Below are 22500 nucleotides of genomic sequence, written 5' to 3'. Positions count from 1 at the left end.
ACCTACACACACACACCTACCTACACACACACACACACACACACACACACACACACACACACACACACACACACACACCTACACACACCTACCTACACACACACACACACACACACACCTACCTACACACACACACCTTCCTACACACACAAACACCACGTAGAGACACGCTGGCACTGCACCGTGTGTGAGGTGGGTACACACACACACACACACCTACCTACACCCCCCCCCCCCACCTAACTCTAACCCTGGGACACACACACACCGCCACCTCTCTCAGAAATGTCTCCGGTCTTTGTCCATATTGAGCCCTCCTCCTCTCTCTCTCTCTCTCTCTCCAGGACTTTGACCTGTGCATCAGCTGCTACAACGCCAAGGGCCACGAGCACCAGATGGTGAAGTGGGGTCTGGGCCTGGACGACGACAGCCACGGCGCCGGGGGCGAGGCCTCCAAGTCCCCGCAGGAGAGCCGGCGCCTCAGCATCCAGCGCTGCATCCAGTCCCTGGTGCACGCCTGCCAGTGCCGCAACGCCAACTGCTCCCTGCCGTCCTGCCAGAAGATGAAGCGCGTGGTCCAGCACACCAAGGGCTGCAAGCGCAAGACGAACGGCGGCTGCCCGGTGTGCAAGCAGCTGATCGCGCTGTGCTGCTACCACGCCAAGCACTGCCAGGAGAACAAGTGCCCGGTGCCCTTCTGCCTCAACATCAAGCACAAGCTGCGCCAGCAGCAGCTGCAGCACCGCCTCCAGCAGGCGCAGATGATGCGCCGCCGCATGGCCACCATGCAGGGCCGGACCGCGCCCCAGAGCCTGCCCTCCCCGCCCCACGCCGCCGGCGCCACGCCCGCCCCCGCCGCCGCCGCCCCTCCTCCAACCGTAGCCCCGCCCGCCCCCACCCCGCCCGCCCAGCAGGGGGGCGCCTCCCCCGCCTTCCCCGGACGCAACGGCCCGCCCCCACCGGTGCCGCTCCAGATGGCGTCCCAGGGCAAGGGGGGGCCGCAGGCCTCTCCCCTGCACCAGCAGCCGTCCCCGCTCCCCCAGCAGACCCCCCCACAACAACAACAACAACAACAACAGCAGCAGCAGCAGCAGCCGCCCCTGGCGGCGGTGAAGATGGCGCGGCAGATAGAGATGATGGCCCAGGCGCAGCAGCAGAACCAGCAGAACTACCGGGTCAACATGAACGGCCTGCCGCTCGCCACCCATCAGCAGCAGCGCATGGCGGGGCCCATGCAGATGGTCCCGGGCCCTCGGGGGCCCCAGGTCATGCAGCCTCTTGCCCCGGGACAGTGGCCCGGCGTCGGGGGAGCCATGCCGGCCGGCGGCCCCCAGCCTCCGGGCCCCGGGGTCCAGGGCCAGCCGGCCCCCCAGGGCCTGCCCATGCAGAGGGCCATGATGGCCATGATGCCCCAGCAGCAGGTGGGGCCCCAGGCCCAGAGGATGCTGGTCCCCCAGCAGCAGGGCCCCCGGCCCCAGACCCAGACCCCCCCGAGGCCGGGCGCCATCGCGCCCAACGCCCTGCAGGACCTCCTGCGCACGCTCAAGTCCCCCAGCTCGCCCCAGCAGCAGCAGCAGGTGCTCAACATCCTCAAGTCCAACCCCCAGCTCATGGCCGCCTTCATCAAGCAGAGGACTGCCAAGTACCACGCCAGCCAACCACAACAACCACAACAACCACAACAACAACAACAACAAGCGGGTCAACAGCCCCAGCAGCCCCAGGGGGGGTTGCCGGCCATGCAGGCGGCCATGGCGGCGGCGTTGCAGGCGGGGGGGGTCCAGAGGCCGGGGATGCCCCCTCAGCCCCCCCCCCAGCCCAACGCCCAGGGCATGGGGGGGCAGCTCCTGAACCCCGCGCACAACCCCAACGCCAACCAGATCCAGGAGCTCTACCGGCGCCAGCTGCTACGACAACAACAACAACAGCAGCAACAACAACAACAGCAGCAGCAGGGGGGGCTGCCCCCCCAGGCCCACGCAGGCCCGTTCCCCCCGGGGGGGGGCTCGCCCGCCTCCTACTCCCAGCTCCGCATGCAGCAGCAGCAGCTGGCCCTGCAGGGGGCCGGAGGGGGGGGGCCCATGGGCTCCCAGATGGGCCAGCCGGGCCTGGGCATGGACTCCGCCACGCAGAACCTGCTCCACCAGCGCCTGCTCCAACAACAACAACAACAACAGCAGCAGCAGCAGCAGCAGGCCATCCTGAAGCAGATGGGCTCTCCGGCCCACCCCAGTCCCATGAGCCCACAGACTCACCTGCTCAGCGGCGCCCCCCCCACCGGGGCCCACCTCCCCGGGCAGGTCCGCTCGCCCGCCCCGGTCCAGTCGCCCTGCCCCCCCGCCACCCAACCGCCACACTCCAGCCCCTCCCCCCACGTCCAGAACCAGGCCTCGCCCCACATGGGCTCGCCCCACCCGGGCCTGGGGGGCTCCATGGCGGCGGGGGTCCTGGCGGAGCAGAGCGCCATGCTGCCCCAGCTGAGCACGCCGGGCCGAGGCCTGCCCGGGGACCTGGGCCTGGCGGGGGACGCCACGGGGGACACGCTGGAGAAGTTCGTGGAGGGGTTGTAGCATTTTTTGATGTTTGTTTGTTTGTTTTGTGTTTTTGTTGTCATAACACACCGTGGTCTCGCCCTCTTCTGTTCTGCTCCGTCACCCTCGGACGCCGTTCTGGACCCGGGTCTGTCCGGCGCCGCTCAGCCCTTCTGCTGAACAGAAGGACATGCTTCTTTGTTTTGTACTGACGTGTAAAAAGTTTCCAGATATGTAAAGATGAAATGTGCTCTGGGGGGGGGCAGGGGAACATGTCCAACACTTCTAGGGAACGGCAACGTTTCCTGAAAACTGGGGGTGGTGGGATTTTGCAAATTGTTGTTAAAAAGAAATTTAAATCACAAAGAATATATTTTTTGGTTGAGACCAAATGTGCTCGATATGTTTGTTTTATGAGTTTGTTTGTTTATTGGTGTGGTTCCATGCCTTTATGGTTTTCTTTTTTGAAAGAAAATTTACAAAACATTTGCATTATATATTATTCATACCTTTTTATTTTGTACCTTTTTGAAAAAAAAAAAAAAAACGTAAAGCATTTTTTCTTGTGTTGAGACTGTAAAATAATTAGTCTTTGAATTTGGGCCAGGTTTCTCTTCCGCCACTCGCTCTCTCATTCCTGGCGATTGTAATCCAGCAGTGGACTGTTTCTCACAGGGTTTCGGGGGGGGAGGGAAGATCCTCCTGTCAAGTGTGAATGAAGAAACCTCCATTTGTATAAAGAATAGGAAATGGGACTCTATGGCAAGTTTGTGTACACAAGCGCGGGCATGTATGCAAATCACACTTGAGACGCTTGACACTCATGGGCACACAGTCACTCAACCGAAACACACACACACACACACACACACACACAACCTGAAGGACAACCTTACCGACAGCCAACATCTCACTGGCCTGGAAAGCGGAACCTCTCTCGTCTTGCGGATGTACAAACTTGTTGCTTTGTCATTCATTTTTTGGTCCTAGTTTTTTGTCAGACAGACGTTAAGGAATCCCCCTTGGCTCAGACGGAACGCCGATCACTGGTTGATTCGCTTGTGTAGCGGCCGCGCCTCAACATGCACCCTGTTCCCTTGCTAGTGCACACTAAGTATAGTGCACTACACACGGGATAGGGTCCTGTTTGGGATCCGGCCCAGAGGAAGACGTCAGCTATCAACCCTCAATCCTTCTCACACAAACACTTGAACTGGGGATGGGGGTGTTTACTCGTTCTTCTATTGTAAATCATGCAAGTTCATAAGCAAAATACTATAAGATATAAGGAAGAGAGGAAGAAATCACTGTATAAACTGGTTAAAGACTCATTTCTTACTTATATACCATATTGTTAAAATAAACTGTGTGGAACAGACAAACTTGGGAGTTTACTCTTGTCTCCGGAGTGTGTGTGCGTGCGTGCGTGCGCGTGATCAGTCTGTACTTTTATAACTAATAACTATAACTAATATCAATGAATGGACGAGTGTGTTTTAGTCAGAACTAGTGGTGAGGTCACGTGAAAGATGGACCATGTAGGCTCATTACACAAGTACATGCAAATAGGAAGAATGAGTTCAAGTGGGACTTCTGGGCATCTCTGAGCTGCACACAGAAGTTGGTTGAGAGTGAAATAAGTAGCCTCATAAAATGGTAGTTCTGGCATTATGTGAAATAAATACATTTGAGGCGATTTCATAACCAGCTCATTTGGTTTTGTAACGCATAAGCACGTCACGTGACCTGAACGCGCTTTCTGTGCGTGATGACGTACCAGGAAGTCAAACGAAGCGCTGGAACGTGAGCGCGTTTGAAAACAATCGACCAGAGATGAGATGATTCCTTCTGGTTCAAATAAAGGGGCATTTACACTGAGATGCAAATACTGTACAAACGTGTTCATATGAAACGTAACTGCAATTTCCGAATGATCCTAAATGCAAGTTTAAGGGTATATTAAGAAAATGGACACGTTCACTGAACATGTCCCTGGGTGTGTAGCCTAGCTGCTAGTAGCCTAGCCGAGCCTAGCCGGGTCAGGGTCGGGTTCGGTTGCGGGTCGGGCTGATTGGTTCGGGTTCGGGCTGATTGTTGAACAGCTTGCTGCCAGAACAAGGGACGTAAATTCAGACCTCAAGATCCCAACCATGGACGACTCGGATCAAGAAGACTTCGTCGACCTCTGCTCCAAGCTGCTGAAGCGAGTCCGCAGGAAGGTTTGTGATTCAGAGAGCAGCACCGAGCCCCTCCAGAGCACTAACCCTAACCCGGACCCCCCCAAGAGGAGGCGGAGGAGAAGAGATGTTCACACGGCCAGTACCAGCACGGCCAGTACCAGCACGGCCAGTACCAGCACGGCCAGTACCAGCACGACCAGTACCAGCAAGGGAACCTCTCACACCGGTTCCACCACCGCTGAACCCAGCCGGGTCGTCTCGACTACAGCCGAACCAAAACAGTCCGTGGGTAATGGGTGTGTCGGACTCGGTGGTTCGTCGGGTTCCAGAGCGGAGAACCTCGTTGGACTGGGGGCCGCAGAGAAGGTTCTCCAGAGGATGCAGCGGTTCAAAAGAGTCCATCCTCAGAAACTGACCCACAGCGAGAGCGACCGCTCCGAGCCGGAGACCGGACCAGGAGGTCCAGGTGAGATTATTTCACTATTGATGCGACCTCATTACTTATAACTCTGTTGGACAACTTCCCCCCACAACTATCAATACAGACCCAAAATTGTGTCTTATTGCCAAGCAAGCCTAATCTATAAGCATGTCACTGTCCCCATACCGCCTCCAGAGCCCTCCATCTGGAACGGGGCCCCCTGCGCGGGCGTCCAGGAGGAGGACGAGGCCCTGGCGCTGAGGCTGCAGGAGCAGCTGGACCGGGAGGCCCGGGGAGGCAGGCAGGTGGACCTGGAGGACGGAGGCCTGTTCTTCTGTCAGCTCTGCCACAGAGACCTGTCCCACATGAGCCCCGAGGGACGGACGCAGCACACCAACAGGTCTGGGGACAGAACACACACTCTCACACACACTCACACACACTCTCACACACACTCTCACACACACACACACTCACACACACACTCACGCACACACACACAGACACACACACACACTCACTCACTCACACACACACACACACTCTCACACACACACTCACACACACACACACACACACACACTCACACACACACACACACACACACACACACACACACACACACACACACACACACTATTCTAGTCCTCCCTGTCTGCCCTGGCCAGGTGTCTGGATGAGGGAGAGGACCTGGGTGAGGACAGCGCGCCCCGCCCCTCCGTCCCAGAGTGTCCGATCTGCGGGAAGCTCTTCCAGAGCCTGAAGAGTCGCTCCTCCCACCTGAAGCGCTGCTCCGCCCAGATGGGCGTGGCCCCGGCGCTGCTGCTGCAGGCCCTGCACAGACAGGCCGGCGAGGCCCGGAGTGACAGCTCAGCCGACCAATTGTGAGTCGGCCCGGTCCGGTCCGCCGTCCAATCACAAATACAGACACGGAATTTAGTTCGTAAATGTTTTATCCATTCTGTGTCCTAGGATAGGCTTCGTCCACGCCTGGGAAAACAGATCTGTACCTCGGCAATATGTTCAACTGTCTCTGATGTACCCGCCCCCCCCCCCCCCCCCCCCAACGTGTCCCCGTCTCTGATGTACCCCCCCCCCCCAACGTGTCCCCGTCTCTCCCCAACGTGTCCCCGCCCCCCCCCCCCAACGTGTCCCCGCCCCCCCCCCAACGTGTCCCCGTCTCTCCCCAACGTGTCCCCGCCCCCCCCCCCAACGTGTCCCCGTCTCTCCCCAACGTGTCCCCGTCTCTCCCCAACGTGTACCCGCCCCCCCCCCCAACGTGTCCCCGTCTCTCCCCAACGTGTCCCCGTCTCTCCCCAACGTGTCCCCGCCCCCCCCCAACGTGTCCCCGCCCCCCCCCCAACGTGTCCCCGCCCCCCCCCCCCAACGTGTCCCCGTCTCTCCCCAACGTGTCCCCGCCCCCCCCCCCCAACGTGTCCCCGCCCCCCCCCCCCAACGTGTCCCCGTCTCTCCCCAACGTGTCCCCGCCCCCCCCCCCCAACGTGTCCCCGCCCCCCCCCCCCCAACGTGTCCCCGTCTCTCCCCAACGTGTCCCCGCCCCCCCCCCCAACGTGTCCCCGCCCCCCCCCCCAACGTGTCCCCGTCTCTCCCCAACGTGTCCCCGTCTCTCCCCAACGTGTCCCCGCCCCCCCCCCCCAACGTGTCCCCGCCCCCCCCCCAACGTGTCCCCGTCTCTCCCCAACGTGTCCCCGCCCCCCCCCCCCAACGTGTCCCCGCCCCCCCCCCCCCAACGTGTCCCCGCCCCCCCCCCCCAACGTGTCCCCGCCCCCCCCCCCCCAACGTGTCCCCGCCCCCCCCCCAACGTGTCCCCGCCCCCCCCCCAACGTGTCCCCGTCTCTCCCCAACGTGTCCCCGTCTCTCCCCAACGTGTCCCCGCCCCCCCCCAACGTGTCCCCGTCTCCCCCCAACGTGTCCCCGCCCCCCCCCCAACGTGTCCCCGCCCCCCCCCCAACGTGTCCCCGTCTCTCCCCAACGTGTCCCCGCCCCCCCCCCCCAACGTGTCCCCGCCCCCCCCCCCCAACGTGTCCCCGTCTCTCCCCAACGTGTCCCCGTCTCTCCCCAACGTGTCCCCGCCCCCCCCCAACGTGTCCCCGTCTCCCCCCAACGTGTCCCCGCCCCCCCCCCAACGTGTCCCCGTCTCTCCCCCCAACGTGTCCCCGTCTCTCCCCAACGTGTCCCCGTCTCTCCCCCCAACGTGTCCCCGTCTCTCCCCAACGTGTCCCCGTCTCTCCCCCCAACGTGTCCCCGTCTCTCCCCAACGTGTCCCCGTCTCTCCCCCCAACGTGTCCCCGTCCCCCCCCCCAACGTGTCCCCGTCTCTGATGTACCCGCCCCCCCCCCCCAACGTGTCCCCGCCCCCCCCCCCAACGTGTCCCCGTCTCTGATGTACCCGCCCCCCCCCCCCAACGTGTCCCCGTCTCTCCCCAACGTGTCCCCGTCTCTCCCCAACGTGTCCCCGTCTCTCCCCCCAACGTGTCCCCGTCTCTCCCCCACGTGTCCCCGTCTCTCCCCCCAACGTGTCCCCGTCTCTCCCCCACGTGTCCCCGTCTCTCCCCAACGTGTCCCCGCCCCCCCCCAACGTGTCCCCGCCCCCCCCCCAACGTGTCCCCGCCCCCCCCCCCCCAACGTGTCCCCGTCTCTCCCCAACGTGTCCCCGTCTCTCCCCAACGTGTCCCCGCCCCCCCCCAACGTGTCCCCGCCCCCCCCCCAACGTGTCCCCGCCCCCCCCCCCCAACGTGTCCCCGTCTCTCCCCAACGTGTCCCCGCCCCCCCCCCCCAACGTGTCCCCGCCCCCCCCCCCCAACGTGTCCCCGTCTCTCCCCAACGTGTCCCCGTCTCTCCCCAACGTGTCCCCGCCCCCCCCCCCCAACGTGTCCCCGCCCCCCCCCCCCAACGTGTCCCCGCCCCCCCCCCAACGTGTCCCCGCCCCCCCCCCAACGTGTCCCCGTCTCCCCCCAACGTGTCCCCGTCTCTCCCCAACGTGTCCCCGCCCCCCCCCCAACGTGTCCCCGCCCCCCCCCCCAACGTGTCCCCGCCCCCCCCCCAACGTGTCCCCGCCCCCCCCCCAACGTGTCCCCGTCTCTCCCCTGGCGCAGGGTCCCGGCCGGAGGCTCCAAGAGGAAGGGCCCCGGGTCAGACCCCGCCCTCCCGGTGAGGAAGAGGGCCCGGAGGAAGACCCATAGCCTGGACGAGGACACCCAGGTGGCCCTGGCGCTGTCCTCCTCCCTGCTGGCGCTGGAGGCGGAGAGGGCGAGGGCGAGGGAGGCGGAGAGGGGGCTCACTGCAGCCCCCCGCCGGGATGCCAAGACTCCTTCGTTGAAGTGGAAGACTGTAGCAGGTTTGGAGAGGGTTTTTATACCTCATCACCACCGTGTCTAAACCTTCCAGATGTTTCTGTTCAGATCAGACACTCTGGCTGGAGGAACCCTCCCTAATTCAATAAAACACTTATGGTACCTTGATGTACTTAACACGGTATATTTTCACACTAATCAATTCAAACTTTATTATATATGTCTTACATTTAATTTCACACACAGGTAGCATATATACTGTTAACATTACGATCATAAAAATGCTGAAGTTGATCCATCCCTTGTCCCACAGCGAGGGGGCGTGGCGGGAAGAGAAAGAAAGGCGCCACGCCCCGCCCCCCGCCCCTCCTCCTCGTCCAGGACCCCGCCAGCGCCCTGAGGAGGCTCCAGGAGAGGGTGGCTGCCCTGCTCCTCTGCACCCGCGCCCCCTCGCCCCCCACGCCCACCCGCAGGCCCAGCGCCCTGCCAGCCCGGAGCCCTGGGGGGGATGGTGGGGGCGCTGCTGCTGCCACCCTGTGGCAGATGAGCGCATTGCAGGACGGAGGACCCAGCTCACAGGAGAAGTTCTACACTCCAGAGCTCAGCAAGTTCATCACTCCCTGGGAGTCGGCCAAGGTGAGGAGACTAGGAGAGGTCTGACTAGGAGAGGTCTGGTATTAGTTACAAGGTGAGGAGACTAGGAGAGGTCTGACTAGGAGAGGTCTGACTAGGAGAGGTCTGGTATTAGTTACAGGGTGAGGAGACTAGGAGAGGTCTGGTATTAGTTACAGGGTGAGGAGACTAGGAGAGGTCTGACTAGGAGAGGTCTGGTATTAGTTACAAGGTGAGGAGACTAGGAGAGGTCTGACTAGGAGAGGTCTGGTATTAGTTACAAGGTGAGGAGACTAGGAGAGGTCTGGTATTAGTTACAAGGTGAGGAGACTAGGAGAGGTCTGGTATTAGATACAAGGTGAGGAGACTAGGAGAGGTCTGGTATTAGTTACAGGGTGAGGAGACTAGGAGAGGTCTGGTATTAGTTACAAGGTGAGGAGACTAGGAGAGGTCTGGTATTAGTTACAGGGTGAGGAGACTAGGAGAGGTCTGACTAGGAGAGGTCTGGTATTAGTTACAAGGTGAGGAGACTAGGAGAGGTCTGGTATTAGTTACAGGGTGAGGAGACTAGGAGAGGTCTGGTATTAGTTACAGGGTAAGGAGACTAGGAGAGGTCTGGTATTAGTTACAGGGTGAGGAGACTAGGAGAGGTCTGGTATTAGTTACAGGGTGAGGAGACTAGGAGAGGTCTGGTATTAGTTACAAGGTGAGGAGACTAGGAGAGGTCTGGTATTAGTTACAAGGTGAGGAGACTAGGAGAGGTCTGGTATTAGTTACAGGGTGAGGAGACTAGGAGAGGTCTGGTATTAGTTACAGGGTAAGGAGACTAGGAGAGGTCTGGTATTAGTTACAGGGTGAGGAGACTAGGAGAGGTCTGGTATTAGTTACAGGGTGAGGAGACTAGGAGAGGTCTGGTATTAGTTACAAGGTGAGGAGACTAGGAGAGGTCTGGTATTAGTTACAGGGTGAGGAGACTAGGAGAGGTCTGGTATTAGTTACAGGGTGAGGAGACTAGGAGAGGTCTGACTAGGAGAGGTCTGGTATTAGTTACAAGGTGAGGAGACTAGGAGAGGTCTGGTATTAGTTACAAGGTGAGGAGACTAGGAGAGGTCTGGTATTAGTTACAGGGTGAGGAGACTAGGAGAGGTCTGACTAGGAGAGGTCTGGTATTAGTTACAAGGTGAGGAGACTAGGAGAGGTCTGACTAGGAGAGGTCTGGTATTAGTTACAGGGTGAGGAGACTAGGAGAGGTCTGACTAGGAGAGGTCTGGTATTAGTTACAAGGTGAGGAGACTAGGAGAGGTCTGGTATTAGTTACAAGGTGAGGAGACTAGGAGAGGTCTGACTAGGAGAGGTCTGGTATTAGTTACAAGGTGAGGAGACTAGGAGAGGTCTGGTATTAGTTACAAGGTGAGGAGACTAGGAGAGGTCTGGTATTAGTTACAGGGTGAGGAGACTAGGAGAGGTCTGGTATTAGTTACAAGGTGAGGAGACTAGGAGAGGTCTGACTAGGAGAGGTCTGGTATTAGTTACAAGGTGAGGAGACTAGGAGAGGTCTGGTATTAGTTACAAGGTGAGGAGACTAGGAGAGGTCTGGTATTAGTTACAAGGTGAGGAGACTAGGAGAGGTCTGACTAGGAGAGGTCTGGTATTAGATACAAGGTGAGGAGACTAGGAGAGGTCTGACTAGGAGAGGTCTGGTATTAGTTACAAGGTGAGGAGACTAGGAGAGGTCTGGTATTAGATACAAGGTGAGGAGACTAGGAGAGGTCTGACTAGGAGAGGTCTGGTATTAGTTACAAGGTGAGGAGACTAGGAGAGGTCTGGTATTAGTTACAAGGTGAGGAGACTAGGAGAGGTCTGGTATTAGTTACAAGGTGAGGAGACTAGGAGAGGTCTGGTATTAGTTACAAGGTGAGGAGACTAGGAGAGGTCTGGTATTAGTTACAGGGTGAGGAGACTAGGAGAGGTCTGGTATTAGTTACAAGGTGAGGAGACTAGGAGAGGTCTGGTATTAGTTACAAGGTGAGGAGACTAGGAGAGGTCTGACTAGGAGAGGTCTGGTATTAGTTACAAGGTGAGGAGACTAGGAGAGGTCTGGTATTAGTTACAGGGTGAGGAGACTAGGAGAGGTCTGGTATTAGTTACAAGGTGAGGAGACTAGGAGAGGTCTGACTAGGAGAGGTCTGGTATTAGTTACAAGGTGAGGAGACTAGGAGAGGTCTGGTATTAGTTACAGGGTGAGGGAACTAGGAGAGGTCTGGTATTAGTTACAGGGTGAGGAGACTAGGAGAGGTCTGGTATTAGTTACAAGGTGAGGAGACTAGGAGAGGTCTGGTATTAGTTACAAGGTGAGGAGACTAGGAGAGGTCTGACTAGGAGAGGTCTGGTATTAGTTACAAGGTGAGGAGACTAGGAGAGGTCTGGTATTAGTTACAGGGTGAGGGAACTAGGAGAGGTCTGGTATTAGTTACAGGGTGAGGAGACTAGGAGAGGTCTGGTATTAGTTACAGGGTGAGGAGACTAGGAGAGGTCTGACTAGGAGAGGTCTGGTATTAGTTACAAGGTGAGGAGACTAGGAGAGGTCTGACTAGGAGAGGTCTGACTAGGAGAGGTCTGGTATTAGTTACAGGGTGAGGAGACTAGGAGAGGTCTGACTAGGAGAGGTCTGGTATTAGTTACAAGGTGAGGAGACTAGGAGAGGTCTGACTAGGAGAGGTCTGGTATTAGTTACAAGGTGAGGAGACTAGGAGAGGTCTGGTATTAGTTACAAGGTGAGGAGACTAGGAGAGGTCTGGTATTAGATACAAGGTGAGGAGACTAGGAGAGGTCTGGTATTAGTTACAGGGTGAGGAGACTAGGAGAGGTCTGGTATTAGTTACAAGGTGAGGAGACTAGGAGAGGTCTGGTATTAGTTACAGGGTGAGGAGACTAGGAGAGGTCTGACTAGGAGAGGTCTGGTATTAGTTACAAGGTGAGGAGACTAGGAGAGGTCTGGTATTAGTTACAGGGTGAGGAGACTAGGAGAGGTCTGGTATTAGTTACAGGGTAAGGAGACTAGGAGAGGTCTGGTATTAGTTACAGGGTGAGGAGACTAGGAGAGGTCTGGTATTAGTTACAGGGTGAGGAGACTAGGAGAGGTCTGGTATTAGTTACAAGGTGAGGAGACTAGGAGAGGTCTGGTATTAGTTACAAGGTGAGGAGACTAGGAGAGGTCTGGTATTAGTTACAAGGTGAGGAGACTAGGAGAGGTCTGGTATTAGTTACAGGGTGAGGAGACTAGGAGAGGTCTGGTATTAGTTACAGGGTGAGGAGACTAGGAGAGGTCTGACTAGGAGAGGTCTGGTATTAGTTACAAGGTGAGGAGACTAGGAGAGGTCTGGTATTAGTTACAAGGTGAGGAGACTAGGAGAGGTCTGGTATTAGTTACAGGGTGAGGAGACTAGGAGAGGTCTGACTAGGAGAGGTCTGGTATTAGTTACAAGGTGAGGAGACTAGGAGAGGTCTGACTAGGAGAGGTCTGGTATTAGTTACAGGGTGAGGAGACTAGGAGAGGTCTGACTAGGAGAGGTCTGGTATTAGTTACAAGGTGAGGAGACTAGGAGAGGTCTGGTATTAGTTACAAGGTGAGGAGACTAGGAGAGGTCTGACTAGGAGAGGTCTGGTATTAGTTACAAGGTGAGGAGACTAGGAGAGGTCTGGTATTAGTTACAAGGTGAGGAGACTAGGAGAGGTCTGGTATTAGTTACAGGGTGAGGAGACTAGGAGAGGTCTGACTAGGAGAGGTCTGGTATTAGTTACAAGGTGAGGAGACTAGGAGAGGTCTGGTATTAGTTACAAGGTGAGGAGACTAGGAGAGGTCTGGTATTAGTTACAAGGTGAGGAGACTAGGAGAGGTCTGGTATTAGTTACAGGGTGAGGAGACTAGGAGAGGTCTGGTATTAGTTACAAGGTGAGGAGACTAGGAGAGGTCTGGTATTAGTTACAAGGTGAGGAGACTAGGAGAGGTCTGACTAGGAGAGGTCTGGTATTAGTTACAAGGTGAGGAGACTAGGAGAGGTCTGGTATTAGTTACAGGGTGAGGAGACTAGGAGAGGTCTGGTATTAGTTACAAGGTGAGGAGACTAGGAGAGGTCTGGTATTAGTTACAGGGTGAGGAGACTAGGAGAGGTCTGGTATTAGTTACAGGGTGAGGAGACTAGGAGAGGTCTGGTATTAGTTACAAGGTGAGGAGACTAGGAGAGGTCTGACTAGGAGAGGTCTGGTATTAGTTACAAGGTGAGGAGACTAGGAGAGGTCTGGTATTAGTTACAGGGTGAGGGAACTAGGAGAGGTCTGGTATTAGTTACAGGGTGAGGAGACTAGGAGAGGTCTGGTATTAGTTACAAGGTGAGGAGACTAGGAGAGGTCTGGTATTAGTTACAAGGTGAGGAGACTAGGAGAGGTCTGACTAGGAGAGGTCTGGTATTAGTTACAAGGTGAGGAGACTAGGAGAGGTCTGGTATTAGTTACAGGGTGAGGGAACTAGGAGAGGTCTGGTATTAGTTACAGGGTGAGGAGACTAGGAGAGGTCTGGTATTAGTTACAGGGTGAGGAGACTAGGAGAGGTCTGACTAGGAGAGGTCTGGTATTAGTTACAAGGTGAGGAGACTAGGAGAGGTCTGACTAGGAGAGGTCTGGTATTAGTTACAGGGTGAGGAGACTAGGAGAGGTCTGGTATTAGTTACAGGGTGAGGAGACTAGGAGAGGTCTGGGGGTATTAGTTACAGGGTGAGGAGACTAGGAGAGGTCTGGTATTAGTTACAGGGTGAGGAGACTAGGAGAGGTCTGGTATTAGTTACAGGGTGAGGAGACTAGGAGAGGTCTGGTATTAGTTACAAGGTGAGGAGACTAGGAGAGGTCTGGTATTAGTTACAAGGTGAGGAGACTAGGAGAGGTCTGGTATTAGTTACAAGGTGAGGAGACTAGGAGAGGTCTGGTATTAGTTACAAGGTGAGGAGACTAGGAGAGGTCTGGTATTAGTTACAGGGTGAGGAGACTAGGAGAGGTCTGGTATTAGTTACAGGGTGAGGAGACTAGGAGAGGTCTGACTAGGAGAGGTCTGGTATTAGTTACAGGGTGAGGAGACTAGGAGAGGTCTGGTATTAGTTACAAGGTGAGGAGACTAGGAGAGGTCTGGTATTAGTTACAGGGTGAGGAGACTAGGAGAGGTCTGGTATTAGTTACAAGGTGAGGAGACTAGGAGAGGTCTGACTAGGAGAGGTCTGGTATTAGTTACAAGGTGAGGAGACTAGGAGAGGTCTGGTATTAGTTACAGGGTGAGGAGACTAGGAGAGGTCTGGTATTAGTTACAGGGTGAGGAGACTAGGAGAGGTCTGGTATTAGATACAAGGTGAGGAGACTAGGAGAGGTCTGGTATTAGTTACAGGGTGAGGAGACTAGGAGAGGTCTGACTAGGAGAGGTCTGGTATTAGTTACAGGGTGAGGAGACTAGGAGAGGTCTGGTATTAGTTACAGGGTGAGGAGACTAGGAGAGGTCTGGTATTAGTTACAAGGTGAGGAGACTAGGAGAGGTCTGGTATTAGTTACAAGGTGAGGAGACTAGGAGAGGTCTGACTAGGAGAGGTCTGGTATTAGTTACAAGGTGAGGAGACTAGGAGAGGTCTGGTATTAGTTACAAGGTGAGGAGACTAGGAGAGGTCTGGTATTAGTTACAGGGTGAGGAGACTAGGAGAGGTCTGGTATTAGTTACAAGGTGAGGAGACTAGGAGAGGTCTGGTATTAGTTACAGGGTGAGGAGACTAGGAGAGGTCTGGTATTAGTTACAGGGTGAGGAGACTAGGAGAGGTCTGACTAGGAGAGGTCTGGTATTAGTTACAAGGTGAGGAGACTAGGAGAGGTCTGACTAGGAGAGGTCTGGTATTAGTTACAAGGTGAGGAGACTAGGAGAGGTCTGACTAGGAGAGGTCTGGTATTAGTTACAAGGTGAGGAGACTAGGAGAGGTCTGGTATTAGTTACAAGGTGAGGAGACTAGGAGAGGTCTGGTATTAGATACAAGGTGAGGAGACTAGGAGAGGTCTGACTAGGAGAGGTCTGGTATTAGTTACAAGGTGAGGAGACTAGGAGAGGTCTGGTATTAGTTACAAGGTGAGGAGACTAGGAGAGGTCTGACTAGGAGAGGTCTGGTATTAGTTACAAGGTGAGGAGACTAGGAGAGGTCTGGTATTAGTTACAAGGTGAGGAGACTAGGAGAGGTCTGACTAGGAGAGGTCTGGTATTAGTTACAAGGTGAGGAGACTAGGAGAGGTCTGGTATTAGTTACAAGGTGAGGAGACTAGGAGAGGTCTGGTATTAGTTACAAGGTGAGGAGACTAGGAGAGGTCTGGTATTAGTTCCAAGGTGAGGAGACTAGGAGAGGTCTGGTATTAGTTACAAGGTGAGGAGACTAGGAGAGGTCTGGTATTAGTTACAGGGTGAGGAGACTAGGAGAGGTCTGGTATTAGTTACAGGGTGAGGAGACTAGGAGAGGTCTGGTATTAGTTACAGGGTGAGGAGACTAGGAGAGGTCTGACTAGGAGAGGTCTGGTATTAGTTACAAGGTGAGGAGACTAGGAGAGGTCTGACTAGGAGAGGTCTGGTATTAGTTACAAGGTGAGGAGACTAGGAGAGGTCTGGTATTAGATACAAGGTGAGGAGACTAGGAGAGGTCTGACTAGGAGAGGTCTGGTATTAGTTACAGGGTGAGGAGACTAGGAGAGGTCTGACTAGGAGAGGTCTGGTATTAGTTACAAGGTGAGGAGACTAGGAGAGGTCTGACTAGGAGAGGTCTGGTATTAGTTACAAGGTGAGGAGACTAGGAGAGGTCTGGTATTAGATACAAGGTGAGGAGACTAGGAGAGGTCTGACTAGGAGAGGTCTGGTATTAGTTACAAGGTGAGGAGACTAGGAGAGGTCTGGTATTAGTTACAAGGTGAGGAGACTAGGAGAGGTCTGACTAGGAGAGGTCTGGTATTAGTTACAAGGTGAGGAGACTAGGAGAGGTCTGACTAGGAGAGGTCTGGTATTAGTTACAAGGTGAGGAGACTAGGAGAGGTCTGGTATTAGTTACAAGGTGAGGAGACTAGGAGAGGTCTGACTAGGAGAGGTCTGGTATTAGTTACAAGGTGAGGAGACTAGGAGAGGTCTGGTATTAGATACAAGGTGAGGAGACTAGGAGAGGTCTGACTAGGAGAGGTCTGGTATTAGTTACAGGGTGAGGAGACTAGGAGAGGTCTGACTAGGAGAGGTCTGGTATTAGTTACAAGGTGAGGAGACTAGGAGAGGTCTGGTATTAGTTACAAGGTGAGGAGACTAGGAGAGGTCTGGTATTAGTTACAGGGTGAGGAGACTAGGAGAGGTCTGGTATTAGTTACAGGGTGAGGGAACTAGGAGAGGTCTGACTAGGAGAGGTCTGGTATTAGATACAAGGTGAGGAGACTAGGAGAGGTCTGACTAGGAGAGGTCTGGTATTAGTTACAGGGTGAGGAGACTAGGAGAGGTCTGGTATTAGTTACAGGGTGAGGGAACTAGGAGAGGTCTGACTAGGAGAGGTCTGGTATTAGTTACAGGGTGAGGAGACTAGGAGAGGTCTGGTATTAGTTACAAGGTGAGGAGACTAGGAGAGGTCTGGTATTAGTTACAAGGTGAGGAGACTAGGAGAGGTCTGGTATTAGTTACAGGGTGAGGAGACTAGGAGAGGTCTGGTATTAGTTACAGGGTGAGGAGACTAGGAGAGGTCTGGGGGTATTAGTTGGGTATTAGGGGGCATCATGTGGTTTCCTCATGCCTATTGCACTCCTGCCTGGTAAATGAGGTAAAATGTTATGTAACTAGTGTTCATTTGTACATTATTGTAATTTTCGTAATTTGTAAATGTGTAACTTGTACATTTGGAATTAAGTATAAGAGTTTCCCTGTTTTGAGAATAATGTTGGAGGCGCAGCAGCATTTCTCTGTGACTCCCTCCTGACATGTGACAGAGGAAGGATCTGTAATGGTGGTTTTGGTTCAGGGGAGGTCTGGGTTTTTCTGAAGCTCACAGTTGAAACCTTGGATTCTCTTCCAGCCGGTTGAGACCAACCCACCCGATACAGACCCCCCCGGAGGAGAGACCAACCCACCCGATACAGACCCCCCCGGAGGAGAGACCAACCCACCCGGGCTGTCTGATCCCCCCGGAGGAGAGGGGACACCCGTCCCCCGCCCTGCCCCCCAGAGGGACCCCTCGCCCTCCCCCTCCAGCCAGGGTGTGAGCACCGAGGCCGGGGCAGAGGCCGGGGGAGAGGCCGGGGGTGGAGCGGGGCGTCCCCCGATGGGCAGCCAGACGCTGAGGGACCTGATGGAGCTGGCCGACGAGGGCAGGACGCTCACACAGTGGGGATACAAGACTACTCTGAACTCTGACCCTGATAAAGGTGAGACGCCTGGGATTAAACCACACACACACACACACACATCACACACGCACCAACACACACCCACACACACACACACACACACACACACACACACACACACACCAACACACACACACACCCACACACACACACACACACATACATCACAAACCTCACACACGCACGAACACATACACACACATACACATCACACACACACACACATACACATCACACACACGCACCAACACACATGTAGCGTGTTCTGGGGTTAGAGCTCTGACTATGACCAGTATAATTTATGAATATAGCGCGGTTATCACAGACATGAAGGAACATGGATGTAAGGCATTAAGTCAACTCGTATGGGGCTCCACCCTGTTATGTACAGAGAAACAGATCATCTTTATCAATAGTCTAATTTATTCATCAATCTCATTCTGTAGGAGTCCTTGACTCAATCAAGTAACTTAAGATAATGTGATGACGCTCGGACGTAGTCAAAAGTTAATAGTATTTATTGAAATTATACTAATCAATTATCAAAATAATATTATAACACAATTCAATAATAGATGAAAAACACGTGTCAATATGAAAACACAGCAGAAGTTCAGAGTTCACAAGTTGCAGATCTCATTCAAAACCTCTGCTCTCGCCAGAGGGGGATCGTTGAAGAGTATTTTCCTGAGCCCCTGTGACTCAGAGATCTTAGGGAGCAGTCCAGGGTGGATACAGGCTGATCTCATCAGTCCAGGGTGGATACAGGCTGATCTTAGGGAGCAGTCCAGGGGGGATACAGGATGATCTTAGGGAGCAGTCCAGGGTGGATACAGGATGATCTTAGGGAGCAGTCCAGGGTGGATACAGGATGATCTTAGGTAGCAGTCCAGGGAGGATACAGGATGATCTCATCAGTCCAGGGAGGATACAGGATGATCTTAGGGAGCAGTCCAGGGTGGATACAGGCTGATCTCATCAGTCCAGGGAGGATACAGGATGATCTCATCAGTCCAGGGTGGATACAGGATGATCTCATCAGTCCAGGGTGGATACAGGATGATCTCATCAGTCCAGGGTGGATACAGGATGATCTCATCAGTCCAGGGTGGATACAGGATGATCTCATCAGTCCAGGGTGGATACAGGATGATCTCATCAGTCCAGGGTGGATACAGGATGATCTTAGGGAGCAGTCCAGGGTGGATACAGGATGATCTTAGGGAGCAGTCCAGGGTGGATACAGGCTGATCTTAGCAGTCCAGGGGGGATACAGGATGATCTTAGGGAGCAGTCCAGGGAGGATACAGGCTGATCTTAGCAGTCCAGGGTGGATACAGGATGATCTTAGGGAGCAGTCCAGGGTGGATACAGGATGATCTTAGGAAGCAGTCCAGGGTGGATACAGGCTGATCTTAGGGAGCAGTCCAGGGAGGATACAGGATGATCTTAGGGAGCAGTCCAGGGAGGATACAGGATGATCTTAGGAAGCAGTCCAGGGTGGATACAGGCTGATCTCATCAGTCCAGGGTGGATACAGGATGATCTTAGGGAGCAGTCCAGGGTGGATACAGGATGATCTTAGGGAGCAGTCCAGGGTGGATACAGGATGATCTTAGGGAGCAGTCCAGGGTGGATACAGGATGATCTTAGGGAGCAGTCCAGGGTGGATACAGGATGATCTTAGGGAGCAGTCCAGGGTGGATACAGGATGATCTTAGGGAGCAGTCCAGGGTGGATACAGGATGATCTTATCAACCGGCACAAACTTAGTTACTGGAGAGATGAGAGCACAGTGACAACAAGAGAGAGAATCACGAGAGAGAGAACAATGGCGTCTCACAGCTTAAATACCTGCGGCTTGTCGGGGGGTGGGTGCTGGTGACCCCAGTTCGGTGATTGGCCAGGTGATTCGTGACCCCTCCTTTGGGGGGGGGGGGGGTCTGAGAATTAAACAGCACTTTTCAGGATATGTTTTAATCCGATCTCATTACCAACACATTGGAAGGACATTAGTAAAAATCACTATCATATTCAGTACATTGGCTGGAACATATAGAATCCAAACACTTGCATCTTTAATCACACGTAGGATTCACAGTTGTAATGCTGCTCTGAGCCCGTTCGCTCCCCAAACCCCGTTTATTCACAGATATGTCCCTCATTGAAGAATAAACACGGGCGCTGGGAGCATGACTCAGTTTCATGACTCAGTTTCATGACTCAGTTTCATGACTCAGTTTTCTTATGAATGCAGGTTCTGAATCCTCCAGACAATATTGTGTATTACAGTTGGTGAGAGAGAGAGAGGGTGAGAGTGAGAGAGAGAAAGAGAGGGTGAGAGGGGCAGAGAGGAAGTGAGAGGGTCGAGAGAGAGAGAGAGAGGGTGAGAGAGGCAGAGAGGAAGTGAGAGGGTCGAGAGAGAGAGAGAGAGGCAGAGAGGAAGTGAGAGGGTCGAGAGAGAGAGAGAGAGAGAGAGAGGGAGGGAGAGAGAGGCAGAGAGGAAGTGAGAGGGTCGAGAGAGAGAGAGAGAGAGAGAGAGGGAGGGAGAGAGAGGCAGAGAGGAAGTGAGAGGGTCGTAACGTGTGGCCTGTTCCGGCCGAGTCCTTTGAGGTGGAACCAGGACGTTGGTGTGAACAGCCCCAGTTCTGCTTTCTGCTTCCACCGACCGTTAGGAGGAAGGAGTGTGTGAGTAAAGGTCTTATCTGCCCCTCTGGTAGTGAGGGTGAAAGGTCTTATCTGCCCCTCTGGTAGTGAGGGTGAAAGGTCTTATCTGCCCCTCTGGTAGTGAGGGTGAAAGGTCTTATCTGCCCCTCTGGTAGTGAGGGTGAAAGGTCTTATCTGCCCCTCTGGTAGTGAGGGTGAAAGGTCTTATCTGCCCCTCTGGTAGTGAGGGTGAAAGGTCTTATCTGCCCCTCTGGTAGTGAGTGTCAGCGCATGGCTCCTCCGCTACATCCCCCCACTTGGGGCCGTGGTGAATAAATGTTGCTCTGTCCTAACTGTGGTGTAATAGTTGTGTTAGATGTTGCCCTGTCCTAACTGTGGTGTAATAGTTGTTAGATGTTGCTCTGTCCTAACTGTGGTGTAATAGTTGTGTTAGATGTTGCTCTGTCCTAACTGTGGTGTAATAGTTGTTAGATGTTGCTCTGTCCTAACTGTGGTGTAATAGTTGTGTTAGATGTTGCTCTGTCCTAACTGTGGTGTAATAGTTGTGTTAGATGTTGCTCTGTCCTAACTGTGGTGTAATAGTTGTGTTAGATGTTGCTCTGTCCTAACTGTGGTGTAATAGTTGTGTTAGATGTTGCTCTGTCCTAACTGTGGTGTAATAGTTGTTAGATGTTGGTCTGTCCTAACTGTGGTGTAATAGTTGTTAGATGTTGCTCTGTCCTAACTGTGGTGTAATAGTTGTTAGATGTTGCTCTGTCCTAACTGTGGTGTAATAGTTGTTAGATGTTGCTCTGTCCTAACTGTGGTGTAATAGTTGTTAGATGTTGCTCTGTCCTAACTGTGGTGTAATAGTTGTTAGATGTTGCTCTGTCCTAACTGTGGTGTAATAGTTGTTAGATGTTGCTCTGTCCTAACTGTGGTGTAATAGTTGTTAGATGTTGCTCTGTCCTAACTGTGGTGTAATAGTTGTTAGATGTTGCTCTGTCCTAACTGTGGTGTAATAGTTGTTAGATGTTGCTCTGTCCTAACTGTGGTGTAATAGTTGTTAGATGTTGCTCTGTCCTAACTGTGGTGTAATAGTTGTTAGATGTTGCTCTGTCCTAACTGTGGTGTAATAGTTGTTAGATGTTGCTCTGTCCTAACTGGTGTAATAGTTGTTAGATGTTGCTCTGTCCTAACTGTGGTGTAATAGTTGTGTTAGATGTTGCTCTGTCCTAACTGTGGTGTAATAGTTGTGTTAGATGTTGCTCTGTCCTAACTGTGGTGTAATAGTTGTGTTAGATGTTGCTCTGTCCTAACTGTGGTGTAATAGTTGTGTTAGATGTTGCTCTGTCCTAACTGTGGTGTAATAGTTGTTAGATGTTGCTCTGTCCTAACTGTGGTGTAATAGTTGTTAGATGTTGCTCTGTCCTAACTGTGGTGTAATAGTTGTGTTAGATGTTGCTCTGTCCTAACTGTGGTGTAATAGTTGTTAGATGTTGCTCTGTCCTAACTGTGGTGTAATAGTTGTTAGATGTTGCTCTGTCCTAACTGTGGTGTAATAGTTGTTAGATGTTGCTCTGTCCTAACTGTGGTGTAATAGTTGTGTTAGATGTTGCTCTGTCCTAACTGTGGTGTAATAGTTGTTAGATGTTGCTCTTTCCTAACTGTGGTGTAATAGTTGTGTTAGATGTTGCTCTGTCCTAACTGTGGTGTAATAGTTGTGTTAGATGTTGCTCTGTCCTAACTGTGGTGTAATAGTTGTTAGATGTTGCTCTGTCCTAACTGTGGTGTAATAGTTGTTAGATGTTGCTCTGTCCTAACTGTGGTGTAATAGTTGTGTTAGATGTTGCTCTGTCCTAACTGTGGTGCAATAGTTGTGTTAGATGTTGCTCTGTCCTAACTGTGGTGTAATAGTTGTGTTAGATGTTGCTCTGTCCTAACTGTGGTGTAATAGTTGTTAGATGTTGCTCTGTCCTAACTGTGGTGTAATAGTTGTTAGATGTTGCTCTGTCCTAACTGTGGTGTAATAGTTGTTAGATGTTGCTCTGTCCTAACTGTGGTGTAATAGTTGTGTTAGATGTTGCTCTGTCCTAACTGTGGTGTAATAGTTGTTAGATGTTGCTCTGTCCTAACTGTGGTGTAATAGTTGTGTTAGATGTTGCTCTGTCCTAACTGTGGTGTAATAGTTGTGTTAGATGTTGCTCTGTCCTAACTGTGGTGTAATAGTTGTTAGATGTTGCTCTGTCCTAACTGGTGTAATAGTTGTTAGATGTTGCTCTGTCCTAACTGTGGTGTAATAGTTGTTAGATGTTGCTCTGTCCTAACTGTGGTGTAATAGTTGTTAGATGTTGCTCTGTC

General features: G+C 53.3%; 2 protein-coding genes across 2 annotated transcripts in view; both read left to right on the top strand.

Moving 5' to 3' along the window:
* Nucleotides 1-2695, top strand: part of crebbpa (CREB binding lysine acetyltransferase a) — a gene marked incomplete at its 5' end in the record, with an annotated part of 14498 nt that extends 11803 nt beyond the window's left edge. Inside the window, one exon of the mRNA XM_084441484.1 lies at nucleotides 345-2695. Coding sequence (XP_084297610.1) covers nucleotides 345-2570 — 2226 coding nt within the window. The 3' untranslated portion in view covers nucleotides 2571-2695. The remainder of the gene's footprint in view (nucleotides 1-344) is intronic.
* Nucleotides 2696-4681: 1986 nt separating this feature from the next.
* Nucleotides 4682-22500, top strand: part of slx4 (SLX4 structure-specific endonuclease subunit homolog) — a gene marked incomplete at both ends in the record, with an annotated part of 26380 nt that continues 8561 nt past the window's right edge. Inside the window, 6 exons of the mRNA XM_084441483.1 lie at nucleotides 4682-5177; nucleotides 5328-5532; nucleotides 5801-6016; nucleotides 8248-8489; nucleotides 8759-9081; nucleotides 17163-17511. Coding sequence (XP_084297609.1) covers nucleotides 4682-5177; nucleotides 5328-5532; nucleotides 5801-6016; nucleotides 8248-8489; nucleotides 8759-9081; nucleotides 17163-17511 — 1831 coding nt within the window. The remainder of the gene's footprint in view (nucleotides 5178-5327; nucleotides 5533-5800; nucleotides 6017-8247; nucleotides 8490-8758; nucleotides 9082-17162; nucleotides 17512-22500) is intronic.

The sequence above is a fragment of the Borostomias antarcticus genome, assembly GCF_949987555.1.
Source record: "Borostomias antarcticus genome assembly, chromosome: 7".
NCBI classification, from domain to species: Eukaryota; Metazoa; Chordata; class Actinopteri; order Stomiiformes; family Stomiidae; genus Borostomias; species Borostomias antarcticus.
The sequence above is the reverse complement of the archived record's forward strand: the minus strand, read 5'-3'. Positions and strand labels throughout refer to the sequence as shown.